The sequence below is a fragment of the Uranotaenia lowii genome, chromosome 2 (genome assembly GCF_029784155.1).
Source record: "Uranotaenia lowii strain MFRU-FL chromosome 2, ASM2978415v1, whole genome shotgun sequence".
NCBI lineage: Eukaryota > Metazoa > Arthropoda > Insecta > Diptera > Culicidae > Uranotaenia > Uranotaenia lowii.
In genome coordinates this window covers 252,408,464-252,424,625 of record NC_073692.1, presented here as the reverse complement: position 1 = coordinate 252,424,625, position 16,162 = coordinate 252,408,464, and the positions used below count along the sequence as shown (strand labels likewise).

The 16,162-nt window shown below is 36.5% G+C and overlaps 1 protein-coding gene across 6 annotated transcripts in view; it reads left to right on the top strand.

The window, feature by feature from the left end:
• LOC129746498 (dystrophin, isoforms A/C/F/G/H) overlaps positions 1–16,162 on the top strand; it is a 170,860-nt gene that overhangs the window by 79,373 nt on the left and 75,325 nt on the right. For all 6 annotated transcript variants that reach the window (XR_008737308.1, XM_055740170.1, XM_055740172.1 and 3 more), the window contains 4 exons: positions 13,485–13,657; positions 13,727–13,877; positions 13,939–14,062; positions 14,162–14,316. Coding sequence is in view for 5 of the 6 variants with exons in the window: in XM_055740170.1 (XP_055596145.1) it covers positions 13,485–13,657; positions 13,727–13,877; positions 13,939–14,062; positions 14,162–14,316 (603 nt within the window). In the remaining variant the exon portion in view is untranslated. The remainder of the gene's footprint in view (positions 1–13,484; positions 13,658–13,726; positions 13,878–13,938; positions 14,063–14,161; positions 14,317–16,162) is intronic.

Genomic DNA, 16,162 nt, shown 5'->3' with positions numbered 1-16,162 from the left:
AGTATCTTACTGTAATGCTAAAAACTTTGAGTTATTTAGTATTGTCTCATATAAACTATGAAAAATGCTGCTAACTTTTAGAAAAAAAACCGTGAAAAAACGTGTTGAACCAATGAATTCGAATTGAGACTAAAGTTTGATTTTTCCACCATAAGCCAGTGAACTTTGAAAAGTTTTCCAAGAAAAAAAGCGGGACATTTTGAGATAAAAGCGGGATGGCGAGATTTTCCAGCTGTCTTGAACCCACAATCCATTGTATATCAGTTTTCCAATCGTTGTATGCACGAACCATCCACAAGCATGTCAAACAGTAAAAAAAATCCCATATTTGAAATCGTTTTATTTTCAGATTATTTTCTTATCACCTTAAAATTGATTTTTTTAATGAATAGTTTATCACCGTAAATTTATTTTATGAAATTATTTTATCGGTTATCTAGGTGAAATTTTATAATGTTTGAGAAATAATATATAAGAATTGAAAGATTATAGACGGATAGAAGTTAAAATTACTCTGCCGCTCATTTTCAACATTTTTCGTCTTATTCTAATCTTCTATCCGTCTATAATCTTTCAACTCTTAAATATTCTTTCTCAGATAATATAAAATTTCACCAATATAGTCGATAAAATAATTTCGATTCAATTGGCTGCAATCAACCTTTTTCCCAAAGACTTGACGTTAAAAATTACACTGCCAGCAACAAGTTTAGGTTTAGGTTCACCCCCTCAAAAACATGTAAATTTTGATCGATCATATCTCAGCCTTCTTATGACATATTGCAATTAATTTGATCTCATTTAAAAAATCGTGAGCAAAACCTTCTTTGTATGTTTTTGAAAAAATGTTTATGTTGAGTTTATATGACTGACACTTAGCTTAAAGTTGGGACATTTTCCAAATCTGCACTTTAAATTCAATCCCGATCATCTTAGGGTGCGGTGGACCAAATTTCAAAATTCTAGTTGCATTCCAATCCTTTTTTTCCATACTTATCAAAACACATTTGTTTGATTTTTTGCAAAAAATTTGCAATGTACTTAAAATAAATAAAATAGCTACTTAAGTTATCGTCCAAAAGTTTGGGATCACCCCGCAGTATGGTGTAACGACCAAAATTTTGAGATCAGTCTTCTCATGAGTTTTTATTTCCCGCGTATCGCTGTTATCAAATAACGTATAGTCTCTCTGGTAAGCTGATTTGGAAGCTAATGAGTTTAACTTGCTTCATGGATAATTAGTTGAATTCTATATCAAGACTAACTTCATTAAACCTTTAGCTAAAGTTTGATCATTTTCTGATAATTTTCAGAAAATAGTCCGATTATACATAAAACATGCAAATTTTTTTTTTGACCATAACTTAGTTGTGTTACAAGTTATTGCAGATCGGATTGGCTTATTTGAAAGCTCCTTTTCAAATGATCATGAAAGGAATCCAGCGCGTGATCGAGATGGTGTCGGAGGCTTCAGACAAGGTTTACTCTTGTAAAAAGTGACATTCTCCAAACAAACTGTTTACAGGGTTTTTGAAATTTGAGAAAAGTTGCAATTCTACATACCCTAATAAACAACTTTATCCAGCTTCGTTGAAAGTTAAGATAGGTTTCTCTCTGTGGGTGACGAAAACTCAACCGAGAGAAATAAAAAATTGATCTTCATTTCTAAATTTCTTAAATTGGTGATATAAGTGCAGCCTGTGGCGTAGAGGATAGCCTTCAAGTCTTCTAAGTCAGCGGGCATGAGATCGAATTCCAGTCACGGCATACATATTACACTTTCTGTGGGTTGGTGATTTCGGCATTTGTAAGATCCTGTTTGTGTTTGTGTGCGTTGTTAAGTAAGAATTGTTCTTGTGCTCATTCCAAAATCATTTTTTTTTTCCAAAATTCAAAAAAGAAATAATTAAAGGACAAGTAGGAGTTGCTTAGTCGAAATCAATTTAATCAATTGTTCCAAGTTCGTTATACATAATTTGTATGTAGGTACTGAATTAATTTTTACTACCTATTCATACACTGGTCAACAATTTCACTTTAAACTTTCAGAATGACTTACTTGTTTTTTTTATACCAAAACACAAGATCAGTTGGACTTTAGTCCTATTCAATTTATAAGAAAACAGACACTCTGATTGTATTACTCTTTCGTGATTTCCATTTGAGTTATTTTGTTATGTTGAGCACTTGAGATGAACATTTCGGAAGCGTAGGTATGTATGTATGTACGTGAAAAGGTACAGGTGTCTTCTATTTGAAGACACAAACATCATCCATGTTCGTCCGCCAAGGCGTTTTCAAGCGGAATTCCAGCCCGCGCTACATGGAATCCAACCCAATCCAACTTCCGTTTTGTGAGCATCATCAAAACACAACACAAATCGACTCATAACATAAACCCACACGCCCTGCCGATGAATGCGCTTTGATTCTGTTCTGTTCTCCGTTTGTTGTGCGTAGTGGGTTGGTACTTGAATGCTTATCTTAATCGAAATATAAGTGCAGCTACGGACGGCCAGATTTTTTATCTGTTGTTATGCTCCTACATATCTCTTCCATGCTTGATGAGAAGAGTGATGCTCCACTTCATGTTGTTGAATGACGGGTTTCGATGAGAATCTTTTAATTTCATTAGATAGCAATTCAACTCATTTCAAAACACTTTTTATTGCTAGTTTCGTTAACGAATTTCGGATTTCTTTATGTTATTCGAAATATTGTTGTTCATTGCTATCGATATTTTTTATACAAAAAAATAATTTAATTAATTTAATTTATGGTTTATGTTCGGAGTATGTAAACTTTAGCTATGTTTTCAAGTATTATAAGAATAAAATAAAATGAATTTTCCTTTCTTAAGATGCCAAATGAAAGATTTAGCCCATCATATATAGTCCACAGTATTGAAACTGTATTTTAAAACTGTGGTTTCCATCTGTCTTTTTCATTATTTTCTTAGGATCATTCAGTGCCTTTAATAATTTGCAATCATCAGATTACAACAATCTTCTTTATTATGTTGTTAATTCTATACATAGTTGAAATATATATTGAGTTGCATCATTAGTTTCATAATCTGTCTGTACCTTTCCTTTTCACAAAGAAAATCTGTGATTTGTTAACTATGTTCAAAAGAGGGACAAAGTTTCGGTTTCACAACAGCCATGTGACCTCGACAAATGTATTTATTAAATATAAAATTTCGTTATAGTAATATTGTAAACAAAAACGTTTCAAAGTGTGAATTGAGTAGGAATTGAATGTTAGTGAACAAAATGAATTCATCAAAAATGTCTACGGCACCAGTACAAAACAGCAACAATAAAAAGGATTTTGATAAAACCGGACCCATGGCAATTCCTAAGAATAAGCAAATATCTATCCTGGAGAAAAACTACGGCATGCCGAACGGCTACAAAGTGTCGCCAAAAATGTCTCCAGCTCCTAAAACGGCAGTAATCGATAAGGCTAGCATAGAGTATCACTTGGAAAATTTTATCATGAATCGTAAAATAGCTCTAAATGGTGGCAACGAGTTGAGGATTGACGATAAAAATATATCTCTCCATTTGAATAATCCTTTTGTGACCAATTTTTCCGGGCAACAGCCGAGACAGGCTTACAGTAATGGCCACTCCTTGCCGCGCCCTGATAGGCCTCACAGCATGGCCGTGGAGCCACAGTTACAACGAATGAAAAGCAACGAAGAAAAACCAATGCCATATGCAATACACGGTGATAGCAAACATCGAGATCAGCTGTACAGTAGTCCCATGTACTCTGGTGGTCCCAAATCGGTAGAACACGTCCGATCCATTTCATCACCTGTAACAGGTGCCGCTGTCAACGCTTACAATCCACCATTACCAGTTACCAGTGTAAATTCTAACGTGATTGTCCCTCCAGTCGTGCCGCAGAGACGTTCTCAGAGCATCCCCAGGCAGCAGTCAAACCAAACATTGCCAAACGGAACCAGTAACGGCCCTCCAGTATTGCGTCCGAGAAGCTTAGATCGTAGTTCTCCGTTATCACATCAACCAACTGTTCCATTCAAGCGGCTTTCGCAACCTGGATTATCCGGCTCAACACGGACTACCTCGGGTGGCATCGGAATGCGTCAATCAATGACATTCCACGGTCAACCCTTTGAACAAGGTGCTGTATATAGCAATATGAGTGAATTGACGGGCGGGAAAGAAATGGGCTCAATCGATAGGAAACAAAACGCCAGACCCGTTTCCTACGCTTATGGAACCGTCCCGGATCAAGTGTTTTTAGAGAATCAGCTTCGCATTTATTCGGAACAGTTACGTACAATAACAGAAAGTGTCAGACGATACTCTGAACAAACCAAGTTACTACAGGAATTGAAGAAACAAAAGCACGAGCAACAAATTCAAAAGAGCTCGACTCCCACTAATAGTTTCCCGAGTGTAAAGCCAAAAACGCCAGTACTTAAACCGTTAGAGCCCTTGCAACCACCTGGAGAAGTTGAAAGCGAAGAAATTCAAACGCCATCACATCAACTCAAGCTCTTCCTGGAAAGCATCCGTAGTTCCATGAGGGAGCCCGGAGACGTCCACAGTGAGTCCAACGGGAATGATACCGATGACGATGATGATGACGAAGACAAAACCATCATGGAAAATATAGACCCCGAACAGACACCGGTTAGAATGGCCAAACAAAACGTGTCGATCGACGAAGAAAACGCCCACACCGATCAGTTGCGTCATTTCTTAGATTCCATTAGAACAAACCATCAGAAACCATCGGACGGTGTTGATTTTAAACCAAACATCAAAGAAACGCCGGATAAAAATTGTGGCGCTAAACCATCTTCTGTCTCTCAAGAGGATTATAAATCATCTTTACACTCACTAAATGACGTTAAGTCAAACGGCTTACCAGACGCCACCCCCATTCAACAGCAACCGCCAATGAATGATCAGGAAAAACTTGCCATCAATATAGCGAAAACCTCGAAAACTGTAGATCAAATATTGGACAAATTTCATCTGCTTGCCATGAATGCCAAAAGTGCAGATTCGGTGGAATATCTGAAAAAATGTTCCGATGCGCTGAAGCAGACTTCCGAACAGATACGGCTCTTCAACATGGCATACGGGGGAGGCCATGGTTTTGGGGGCAGCAACGGTGGAGCCAACAACAGTTCATCGGATGACAGCTCGTGTAGTACGACGCCCGGATCGATCCGGGAAGCCGTCCAGAGCCTGCTGGCTCAACCGCGGAATGGGTTTCAAATTATGGACGACCGGATGGCGATTTTCATCGAGATACTAAACACCCAAGAACGATTTAGTCAGGTAATTGAAAAGGTGTTTCCTTTTTCTCGTAAACCTTTTATTCAAAATGCTTCAAAAGCATTTGTATTTTCCTTAGAGTATTTTGATTTTAAAAAAACTGAAGGTATTTTTAAAACATTATGAGATTTTCGTTAAACTTTTCTACACTGAGCGAAACAAAAAAAAATCTCATCACCCTGGTTTTGCATGTTAAAGATGAACGATGAATCGAAATCGTTAAAATTTTCCAGATTTTTCAGATCTTTAAACTGCATTAGATTTTTTTAAAAATTTATTTGGTCCTTAGGATTTTAACACCTGGATGTCATTCATCCCTCAACTGCATTAGAAAATACTCATAATGTGATATGAAAAAGAACTAGCCTGTACTAAAAAAAGCTGTTGAAAGCTGTTGCCTACATAGCTAGAATTTGAGGAAACAAAAATGAAAAACAATTGCTTGATTTGGTTTAAAAAAAAAAGCAAGGAGACAATCAGGAAAATGGCAAGTAAAAGGATGATTGAGATGAAAGGACAACCGACAACCGTCACACTTCCTGATTCGTAGGTTAGAAATAAGCCAGGTTTTCCAATTCGTTAGATTATGAAATCGCTTAAATTGAAAAACCAGCCTCCACAGAATGTTGGAGGTGCCCGGGCCGAACTAGGGTGGTCGGATTTACCAGTTTTTTACAAATCCGGTATTTCGGTATTTGGAATTTATGAAACCGATAAAACCGGTAAAACCGGTATTTTTCAAAGAATATCAAATTCATGAAAAGGTTTCGTCTAATTGCAGTAGTAATGCCATAGAATGCTCAGAATTCATAACGCAATAGATTAATCATCATTTTCAATTGAAAAAAATAGTATTGTGCCTTTAAATTTACCTTTTGTCATAAATCTATCATCATCCTCATGATAATCATAGTATTTATCATCGTCATTTTATAATTATAATTTTGCTGTGAGGTTGCAGAAATTATAGAAGTTTCATGTAATTTTCAACGAATTTTTGTCGTATACTCTGTAATGCAGTATTCAGGTTTAAGAACTGATTTTACAGATTTAGTAAAAGTTTTTATAGTCTTTCATGAAAATGATATGAAATCTGATATACAAAAAAATTTATTCGTTAAAAAATGTCCTAATTAATTAATAAACAAAACTCACAACACTTCTACAATTACAGATTATTATTATCTAAAATACGGATGTTTTCCCCGCAACCTAGTTCGTTATCGCATTAAGTTTGGCTTTCCAAAATCAAAACGAACAAATAGAGATCAAAATCTATTTAGTACAAATTCAGCAATCATTATAGTTGTTTGGATCTGATCCATACGCTCTTTGTTGCTAAAACACTGTTGCTAATTAATAAAAACTTTGTTACTGCTTTGTCTGGAAAAAGAAAATGCTTCAACAGCGTTAAAAATAAAAACAACAGAGTTCTTGACAATTTTTATACAAACATTCTAACATGTGATCAAATACTGACTATGTTTAAAAATTTTAAGTTTTTAGGAAGCTTCTAATCAGTTTCCAACATTTATGGTTTTAAATTTGTGAAGCCCGGCACCGCTTAGAACGATTTTGATAAACTTGGCCTGTTTTTAAATGAAAAATACAGTGATTATTGTGAAGCAATCTTAAATTTCTTGCAGCTGAATCTTTTTTTGCAGTCATTGTACATTAGTACAGTCTTTGAATGTTGTGGAGCGTTAGTTCGATAGCTGAACTGAAATGAGTAAAGTTTCATGAAAAAATATCATATAAGAGAGAGAGAGAGATGGCAGCTTTTGAATGGTCTTTTGAACGCCACTATAGTTTCAATTCAAAAAGTTACATCGACAACTTTTAGCAATAATAAAATCTCATAAACCTTGCAGTTTATTGAGCTTAAATTTTGAAGCTGACTGAACAAAATTTGAGTATTTGTACTAGAGATGTACCGAATAGTGGTATTCGGCGAACGGCCGAATACCGAATAATGACCTTTTCAACTATTCGGTCAAATATTCTCATTAAATTTCCATTGAAATACGATAGCGATGATTTCATTTTTCTTCTATATCTTCCATCTTAATGTTCTTATGTTTTAAAGTCGATTATTTCCTATCAGATGTATAAATTTCCTATCAGATCTTCTTTAAGTAGAGGTCGCTTTGATTTCAAAAATGTCCGCATCAGCTGAAAGGACCTCAGATGACTTGTAGCTTCTAGGACGTTTATCACCAAAGAGATTGGGTTTTTGTGAAATCTGGGACAAAACATGTCAAAACAGGTGCCAAACAATTTGAAATTTAATCAAATCGCATTCTAGCTTGATGTCTTCAAAATAGTTACTTAAAAACAATGATATTTAACTTTAAGAATACCATATTTTCTACCAAACGAATCCACACGGCCAGGTCTGGACTATTTTTAGAAAAAAATTGTAAAAAAAGAGCATATATCAACAGAATCTAGGTATTATTCTAAAACATACAAGAGGAAAAAGAAAGTGAATTACGAAAAATTTAATGTGTTCATCGAATCACCGCAGCAGTTTTAAAATCGTATCTAAGGGTTGAAGAAATAATGATGTTTATGTTCAAATTTACTCTAGCAAATCTTTTTTGAACACAAAATCTAGAAATTTTCAAAGAAAAATTTGAATATTTATTTGATTTTGCAAATAATCTGAATATACTTGAATATGGCTTTTCTCGATTTTTTATTGGATTAATTGACAAGCCTGGATATATGAAAGAACCTGGAATCAACGATAATCAAAGAAAAAAGCTATCTACAGTTAAACATACACGAATACACCTAAGATATTTGACTGAAACCATAAGTTTCTGATGATTTTGTAGCTTTTTCAACATTACTTTTGGATATTTAGTAATTTATCTAACATCAGTTGAAAAATTTAACAAGTCTTTAAGGGTATAAAATTTGAAAAATAAGTATTCGGCCTATTCGGCCTATTCGGCCGAATACTTGGCTCAACTATTCGGTGAGCCGAATATTCGGCTTAACGGTTTTTTGGCGGTATTCGGCGCCGAATATTCGGCCGACCGAATATTCGGTACATCTCTAATTTGTACTCATACATATTTGATAAATATAATAAACATTTAGCTGTGTCAATTTTTTTACAATGCCAAAAAATGATGAAAAATTTACCGGAAATACCGGTTTTTTACCGTCCCTAAATCCGGTATTTCGGTATTGAGAAAATGGACGGTTTTACCGGTTTTAGCGGTTTCGGTAAAACCGGTTAGACCACCCTAGGCCGAACCCTACGGACTGTGTGGGGAGAAGGGAAGGGAACGCTATTCGCATAAAATGACTCACGTTTACGTAACAGGTAGATGCAGAGATCTCTACGATCACCTACAGTGGTGTTCGAAATAATAGCAGCGCAAGTGAAGCGCATCGAATTATACTGCGTACTTGTATGAGTGTTGTCCTCTGCTAACAAATGTTACGCACGTTAGTGTATTGATGAGTGATGAGTGCAACGCTCGACTATTTCGATGCACTACGCACTTGTTTACTTTATTCGGTTGCCATTTTGAAAACATATCGTTCTTGGGCTGTTCGAAAAAATAGCAGCACAGGTTACAAAGTGCACTAAATCGCTGAAGTTTTGAAGAAATTCATAGTTTTCGATGTGAATTTGTTGTGGTAAGAGACATGAAGGTTCCATGATGAGTTTTGGTTGATAAGACATTACCGAAAATCTGCAATATTTCAGCAAAATGGGTCGCTCGAAGCATTGTACGTTCGAAGAACGAAATCACATCAAACGACTGATTGCAAGCGGAAAAACATATCGTGAAGTTTAGGAACTGCTTAAGTGTTCTGCGAAAAAGGTATACAATGCATTGCAATGGAAGTAAAACGTCTGACTCGTGGCAGAAAGCGAGCAACAGCTTCACGAACTGACCGGAAGATGATTCGGTTGGTGAAAATGCAACCACACATCTCATCAAGAGCGCTGAAACAAGAGTTGGATCTTCCCATCAGCACCTCAACAGTAAGAAAACGTCTGATTGAAGCTGAATTGCAAGCTAGAAGCCCGAGGAAAGTGCCCCTACTAACTTCACGTCATATTCATAACCGCTTGAACTTCGCCAACTCTCACGTCAATTGGCCCATCCAAAAATGGCGTAACATTTTGTGGACTGATGAAAGCAAAGTAGAGTTGTTTGGTTCCAGCGGTAGGCAGATGTTCGTCAGACGTCCTCCAGGTGCAGAATTCCAACCCCAGTACACCGTGAAAACGGTTAAACATGGTGGTGCCAAAATCATGGTGTGGGGATGTTTTTCGTACCACGGTGTTGGGCCCATCCATCGTATAGACGGTATCATGGACGCAGTTGGTTACGTAGAAATTCTGCAGAATATCATGCTACCATACGCAGAAGAGGAAATGCCCTTGAAATGGATCTTCCAACAGGACAATGACCCGAAACATACCAGCAGACGAGCAAAAGCGTGGTTCCGGGACAATAACGTTGATGTGATGGATTGGCCTGCTTAATCGCCGGACCTCAATCCTATCGAAAATTTGTGGGGAGACATCAAAAAGGCAGTTTCGAGGCAAAGCCGACAAATGCAGAGCAACTATGGGTTGTAGTTCGCCGTGCATGGTCAGAAATACCTGTCATACGGTGCCAAAAGCTTGTGGACTCTATGTCACGCCGTTGCGCTGCAGTGATCAGAAATAACGGGTACACAACGAAGTATTGATGTCATAAATGACTTTCACATGGAGAAAGACTTGGTATGAATTCATTATTTGTTTTTAAAAAATATTTGATTACTTGCTGCTATTATTTCGAACAGGGCAAAAATCATTTTTTTATTATTCTCAGCCTGAAATTGATATTCTAATCCTAAATCTTTTGTATTTCTAATGTACCACTAATATGCTTACTAAACCAAGAGAGAATTGAAATAAAAATGACAATACAGAAAAATGCCTAAATTATTTAAACAATTTCCGAGCCGCTGCTATTATTTCGAACACCACTGTATTAACGTCGGAAGGTTTTAGAGAATGGATTTGCGGAAGGTCAACCCTGGGAGGTTCTAGGCCAGCATTACGGGTATCCAAATTGTCCTACACATTTTATGCTCCTAAAGTTTATATGTATGTATGTTGGTAATCCACCATGGGTGCACGGATTCACCGCAGTTTCTGCCAAAGTATGGGTTCACATGCATTCCTTAGATTATTAGGTTCGACAAATCTCCAATGCAGCGCGCCCATACCCGGACCCCATGGCTTCGTATGAACTGTTATGTGTTGAATGTATTGCGTGTGTTGATGTAGGTATATTTTGGAAGAACGAATCAATCAGGTGGGCTAGTTTACTTACAGGTATTCCGGCATCCGTGTATATACCTGGCCAGCTGGCAACTGATTGAACATTCCAATTATATAGTCAGTTATATAATGAAACACATCTTACCTGTCGGCCCACTTATGGGATTCGAACCCAAAAGTTTTTCTTGCCGATACCGGGAATCGAACCCGGTACGCCTGGCGTACCAATACCAGACTCGCGCCAGCCTATCCACTAGACCACATCGGCGCTATTTTTTATGCTCCTAAAGTTTACTACTAAAACTAAATACTGTAAGAAAGGCTTCAAATAGCAATTAGTAACAAAGCGTCAAATCCTGTGATATTATAAATAGTTCCATATTAAATATTACAATCTTTTTAAAGCAATAGAACATTAAATTAATATTCTAATAAAAAAGATGATATTCCTAACTGTTATTCCTGATTCTAATGAAATTTCAAAACTGCAGTTATAATTAAAAAATTAATTTTTAAGTTTAGCCTTAAAATTCGAGAACCATGTACTGAGTTGCCTCCAGCCAAGGATTTATTCTCGACTGCATGGAAACATCGAACGTTTCCACACTTTGGGCAACTGTTCCACGAATTCCCGTTCTATCGGGTCTCGGCAACCGTTCCCACAATTCGAGTACCCTACACTGTGTCTGAGGCACGTCCAGCCAAGGATTTATTCTCGACTGCATGGAAACATCATATATTTCCACACTTTGGGCAACTGTTCCGAAGAATTCCCCGTTTTTTCGGGTTTCGGCAACAGTCCCCACAATTCTAGAACCTTGCGCTGTGTCTGAGGTATTCCGGCACCACAAGTTGGCACAAAAAATTCTAAGTTTATGAAATTTTTTTAGAGAAAGATAAAAAAAAACAAACTCACAATTAGCCAAGCCATTTTCCAAAATCTCAATCTTCAGTTGCTACCTGATTAATTCCTGGTAAATCTCCAAGTTCTGGATATCTCTTTCAACTTCAAATTGTCCACGGATCGAAATAAACTTTCAAAACTGCTTTGAAATTCAGTTGAGTTTATCCTCGTTGCAAATTTGTAGCGTCTCCAACCTTTAGCATTGGTGGTTCAATGAATAATAATAAATACTTTTTCAAGTCACGTTTCTGAAATTTTGAATAGTCTGAGTTTGAATTCGAACAGGAAGGTTTTTCGAATAATTAAATAAACATAACATAACATAACATAACATAAAATAACCAGTAGACATATTTCGAAGACCAAATTCTGAAACCAATCTTTTGTACCTCGCATTAAAAAATGTTTATTCAAAATTTTAAATCAGCATTTTGAAAAGCGATGGTAAAAAATGATCTGAGCCTATTTTTGAGTATTTGAAAATCAAAATTTAAACTAAAAAAAAAATGGGAGATTTTAGTGGTTTGTTCGGAGGTTTTTATTTTATTTGAAATAAACTTATAATTCCAAAAGTCTGCTACCAATGCTTATAAGATTAAAGCAATTGTTAGAGCATCTGAAACGATTGCTTCCTGTTCGTGTTTTATTCATACCAAACCATCTTGTTTTAAAAACTAAATCTCATGCTTAGGTTTCAAATTATGATGATTTTTCAAGAAAATTGGAGTGTGTCAACTTGATTGTGCTCCAAATTTTTCATGAAAATTATTAAAGTGGTAGGTATGAGTGATTTGTAGATATCGTGTTTTCCGACCACCTCTCCACGAACCTGTTGATCCAGCTGATGGTATTTAAAAAATGGGTTTTTTTTAGGATGAACTTTAAAGCAGAAGAAAAAATTGAAAGTGTTACAAACTTGGCCTCCCAAAAAGAAAAGGCAAAGGTGAATAGTCTAGCAAAGGTTATGGAACGATAGCCATTTGTTTGTTTTAAACCTTAACAATGGATTTTTTCATTCTTTGAGTTTAACTTAAAGTTCAAAGTGGAAGAAAGTTGTGCGACATTCTTCTGCTATAAAGTAAGTTGACAAAAACCTATTTTCTCACCATCATTTGAAATGCAAATGATTGCACGTGACGTATCACAGCAGATCTTATCGAATTTAACATGGAAAACATCATAATGTGTGGATTAAATTTCTAAAATATTCGTTTTATTCATTTTGCCAAAGTTGGTTTCGTATATTTTTCACTCTGTCTTGCATTAAAATTTAAAATATTACTTAAAACATTGTGATCTTAAATCTTTATGAGGGAACAAAGTATTTAATAGGTAACATTTGCAAATTTTATTTTATGTTCAGCATCGAAAAAGGCTGTTTTAACAAAATTTTATATATTTTTTATTGAACGCAAACTTATTCAGTGAAAACACCTAAAAACAACGATACTTTGATTGTAATGCAGCATAAATAATAGTATGAATGCGCTTTGAATATTCGTTCGCAAATTTGCTTATTTAAAAACTGCTTTGAAAGCAAACAGTATTTCTTTTTATTGAGTGAAACATTTTATTTTTACTAATTTTGTTTGTTTCAGACATATATAACCATTCCTAATTACTTATCTTTTCAGTTTTACTAACCAGAGAAATAAAAGAAAAATTTAACAAAGATATTTTTAAAAATTACTCAAAATCAAATGTTTCCAAAATATAATGGCTCGTTTGTTTTTGTTTAATTTTAAGGTTGGTTGTAAAAAATTAGATGTCAAATTTTAAGTCTTCCAACGAATATTAGATTTTTTCAATAAATAAAGAAGTCCTCCTACGTGCATACCTCCATTCATAAGCAAGCATAAAATGCTTTCATGGATGTCGCCACCCTGCCCAATACGTACATACATTCTTTAAGTCGTTCAATACTAATCGCTTTTCGTTTTAATTCGTACAGGATTTGCAGTCCGAAATTGAGTCCCATCGTGTCGTGTACGATAGGCTAGATAACACTGGTCGGAAGCTGTTGGGTTCGCTCACCTCGCAGGAAGATGCTGTTATGCTGCAACGCCGTTTGGATGAGATGAACCAAAGGTGGAACCATCTCAAATCAAAGAGCATCGCCATAAGGTAAGGATTACTGATTGTTTATTCATACAATGTTATGCCTATTAATTTGGTCATCGGTCATTCTCACAGGAATCGGCTTGAATCGAACTCCGAACACTGGGGCGCTTTGCTGTTATCATTGAGAGAGCTCACAGAATGGGTTATCCGGAAGGACACCGAACTGAGCTCCCTGGGTTTGGGCCCTATGAAAGGGGATGCTGCTAGTTTGCAGAAGCAAATGGTACAATTTTCTATTCCATGATTCGGCAATCACTGTTGCTAAATCAATTATTCCCTTCCAGGACGATCATCGTGCGTTCCGCAGACAACTAGAGGATAAACGTCCGGTTGTAGAAAACAATCTTCTGAGTGGGAAGCAGTACGTTGCAAACGAACCACCATTATCGGATACAAGTGACACAGAAGGTATGTTATCACAGTTTCAATCTGGAACTAGTAGAACCTTATCTGTCGCAAATTTGCAAATGCAATACTAATGTGTTATGTTAATTTCTTAATTTTCAGCAATTGACAGTGAATCACGTTATATGTCTGCTGAGGAACAGAGCCGTGAGCTAACGAGAAGCATACGACGTGAGGTGAATAAATTATCCGAACAGTGGAACCACTTGATCGATCGATCAGATAACTGGAAGCACCGGCTGGAGGAGTTTATGACGGTAAGTAATGAAGAACTACGAAATATTTTTTGGGGTACCCCATTAGCATTATTGATGCTATGTATAATGTAAAGCGTCCACATGACGAAATAAAAGAAAGGGATCATCGCCACTCCTCATCACGTCCGGAAATACAATTAAAACTAGGTATATTACGATTCGGAAGCTTGTAGTGTTTTCACAAAAGCTAATCGAGAAATCGAGATATTTTGAAACTGCATCCCAGAAACCAGAACAATCTAATTTCCGTATAAACGAATATTTTGAGTCATTCAACACATTTAATATGCTATTTCCTTGTTTTCAACGCGACATTCCCCAGATTCGTGCCATAAGGTGGAAAAATTACTTTCTGGAAGTTTCAGCTCAATCGGCTGAAGCACGAGTTGGCGCAATCGACTTCAAATTTGTATGGAAATTCTCGGCCAAATGTAAGGCTAAGGAAAATCAACCTACTTTCACTCTTTATGTTCTAAAAAATGTCTCCAGCAAGTAATATAGCTCAGAATTTCAGAATTTATATTCCAAACAACGAGAACTAAATTTGTAAAAATTTTAAAGTGAAAAGAGGTTACTGTCAATTGCATTGCTACACAGTACACGGAATTTTAACGAAATGCGAAAACATCACACATTCCATTACGAATATCTCACCACCAAGCACGTATCGCGTTATAATCTTTTACAATCTTGTTCCTCATTTTTCAGCTCGAGATATTTGAAAACATAAACAGTGAAAGTAGGTAGGTACATTTAGGAGGATAAGTAGTTACACTTAAAGGGTAATACGGTCAAAATTTGGTCAATCGTTTGTTTAAAAAATCAAATTAAATTTCTTTTTCAAGTTTAATAGTATAAAATTCAGGAAAAATATTCAGTTAGGCTTACGCTTTTCCAAATCCGAATTGCTGGGCCTTACACTTAACCCCTGCCATCAGATTTTGTACAGCCACCTTGTCCACCTTCTTCGCCGCAGAAAGCCCGTTTGCCTTGAAATGCTGCTCGTCCTTAGCAGTTTTTTGGTCTTCTTGCAACGGGAGGCAGTGGGCGAATCGGGATCTGGGTTGTTAGCGGATGATTTAAGCGCCACTCCGAGGAGACCAGCCGCCTTTTGATAGCTTGCCCGGCTTTTGAGACCCAACATAGGGTGGGTGTATATTGTATTGGCCCAGATCAGACTCAACCTACCGACCTCAACCGTCGATCATCCATCAATATCCCCGACTAATTGGTCGAAAAATCTACAAAAATTCAGACTGGTTGTTCGGTTGGCCAAAAAATATCAACTGACTGGAAAAACTATATTTCCAGAATTGTCTTCAGCGGACCCACTTTCCCCGAACAAATTCCCCAGGATTGCTTCGGAAACTGGAAAGGGGTTGGATGGAAAAAGAAACAAACTAGAGTCAACCCAACTCAAAAAAAAACTCTACTCTACCGAACAACCGAAAAAAACGTGAACCTTAACCTTTCATTAAAAACATCGTTTATTTGGTCTCAAAAAACGTTTGTTGCAACAACTAATTTATTTACATTTTCTGATGGTGGTGGTTGGTGTTTGTAGGATTAGTAAGGAGTGTATTTTACATTTAGGTGGGTGGTTTTTGGCTTCTACATTCCTCTACATACTACTAATTCTCCTCAGAGATTTCTCCTACTCATCACTAGCGCCTCTAGCGCTGCCTAGGCATACTAAACCTTCCCAAAGTTTCCCCGGATGGGGGTATTTGTCGGTAGTTAAAGAGTGCTTTCCTCAAGTTTCCTTTTCCTTGACGAGGAAACGGTGCGTTTTCTTTCACCACCGGAGGTTATTCCAACCTCATCGGTGAACCATGGATTTTATATA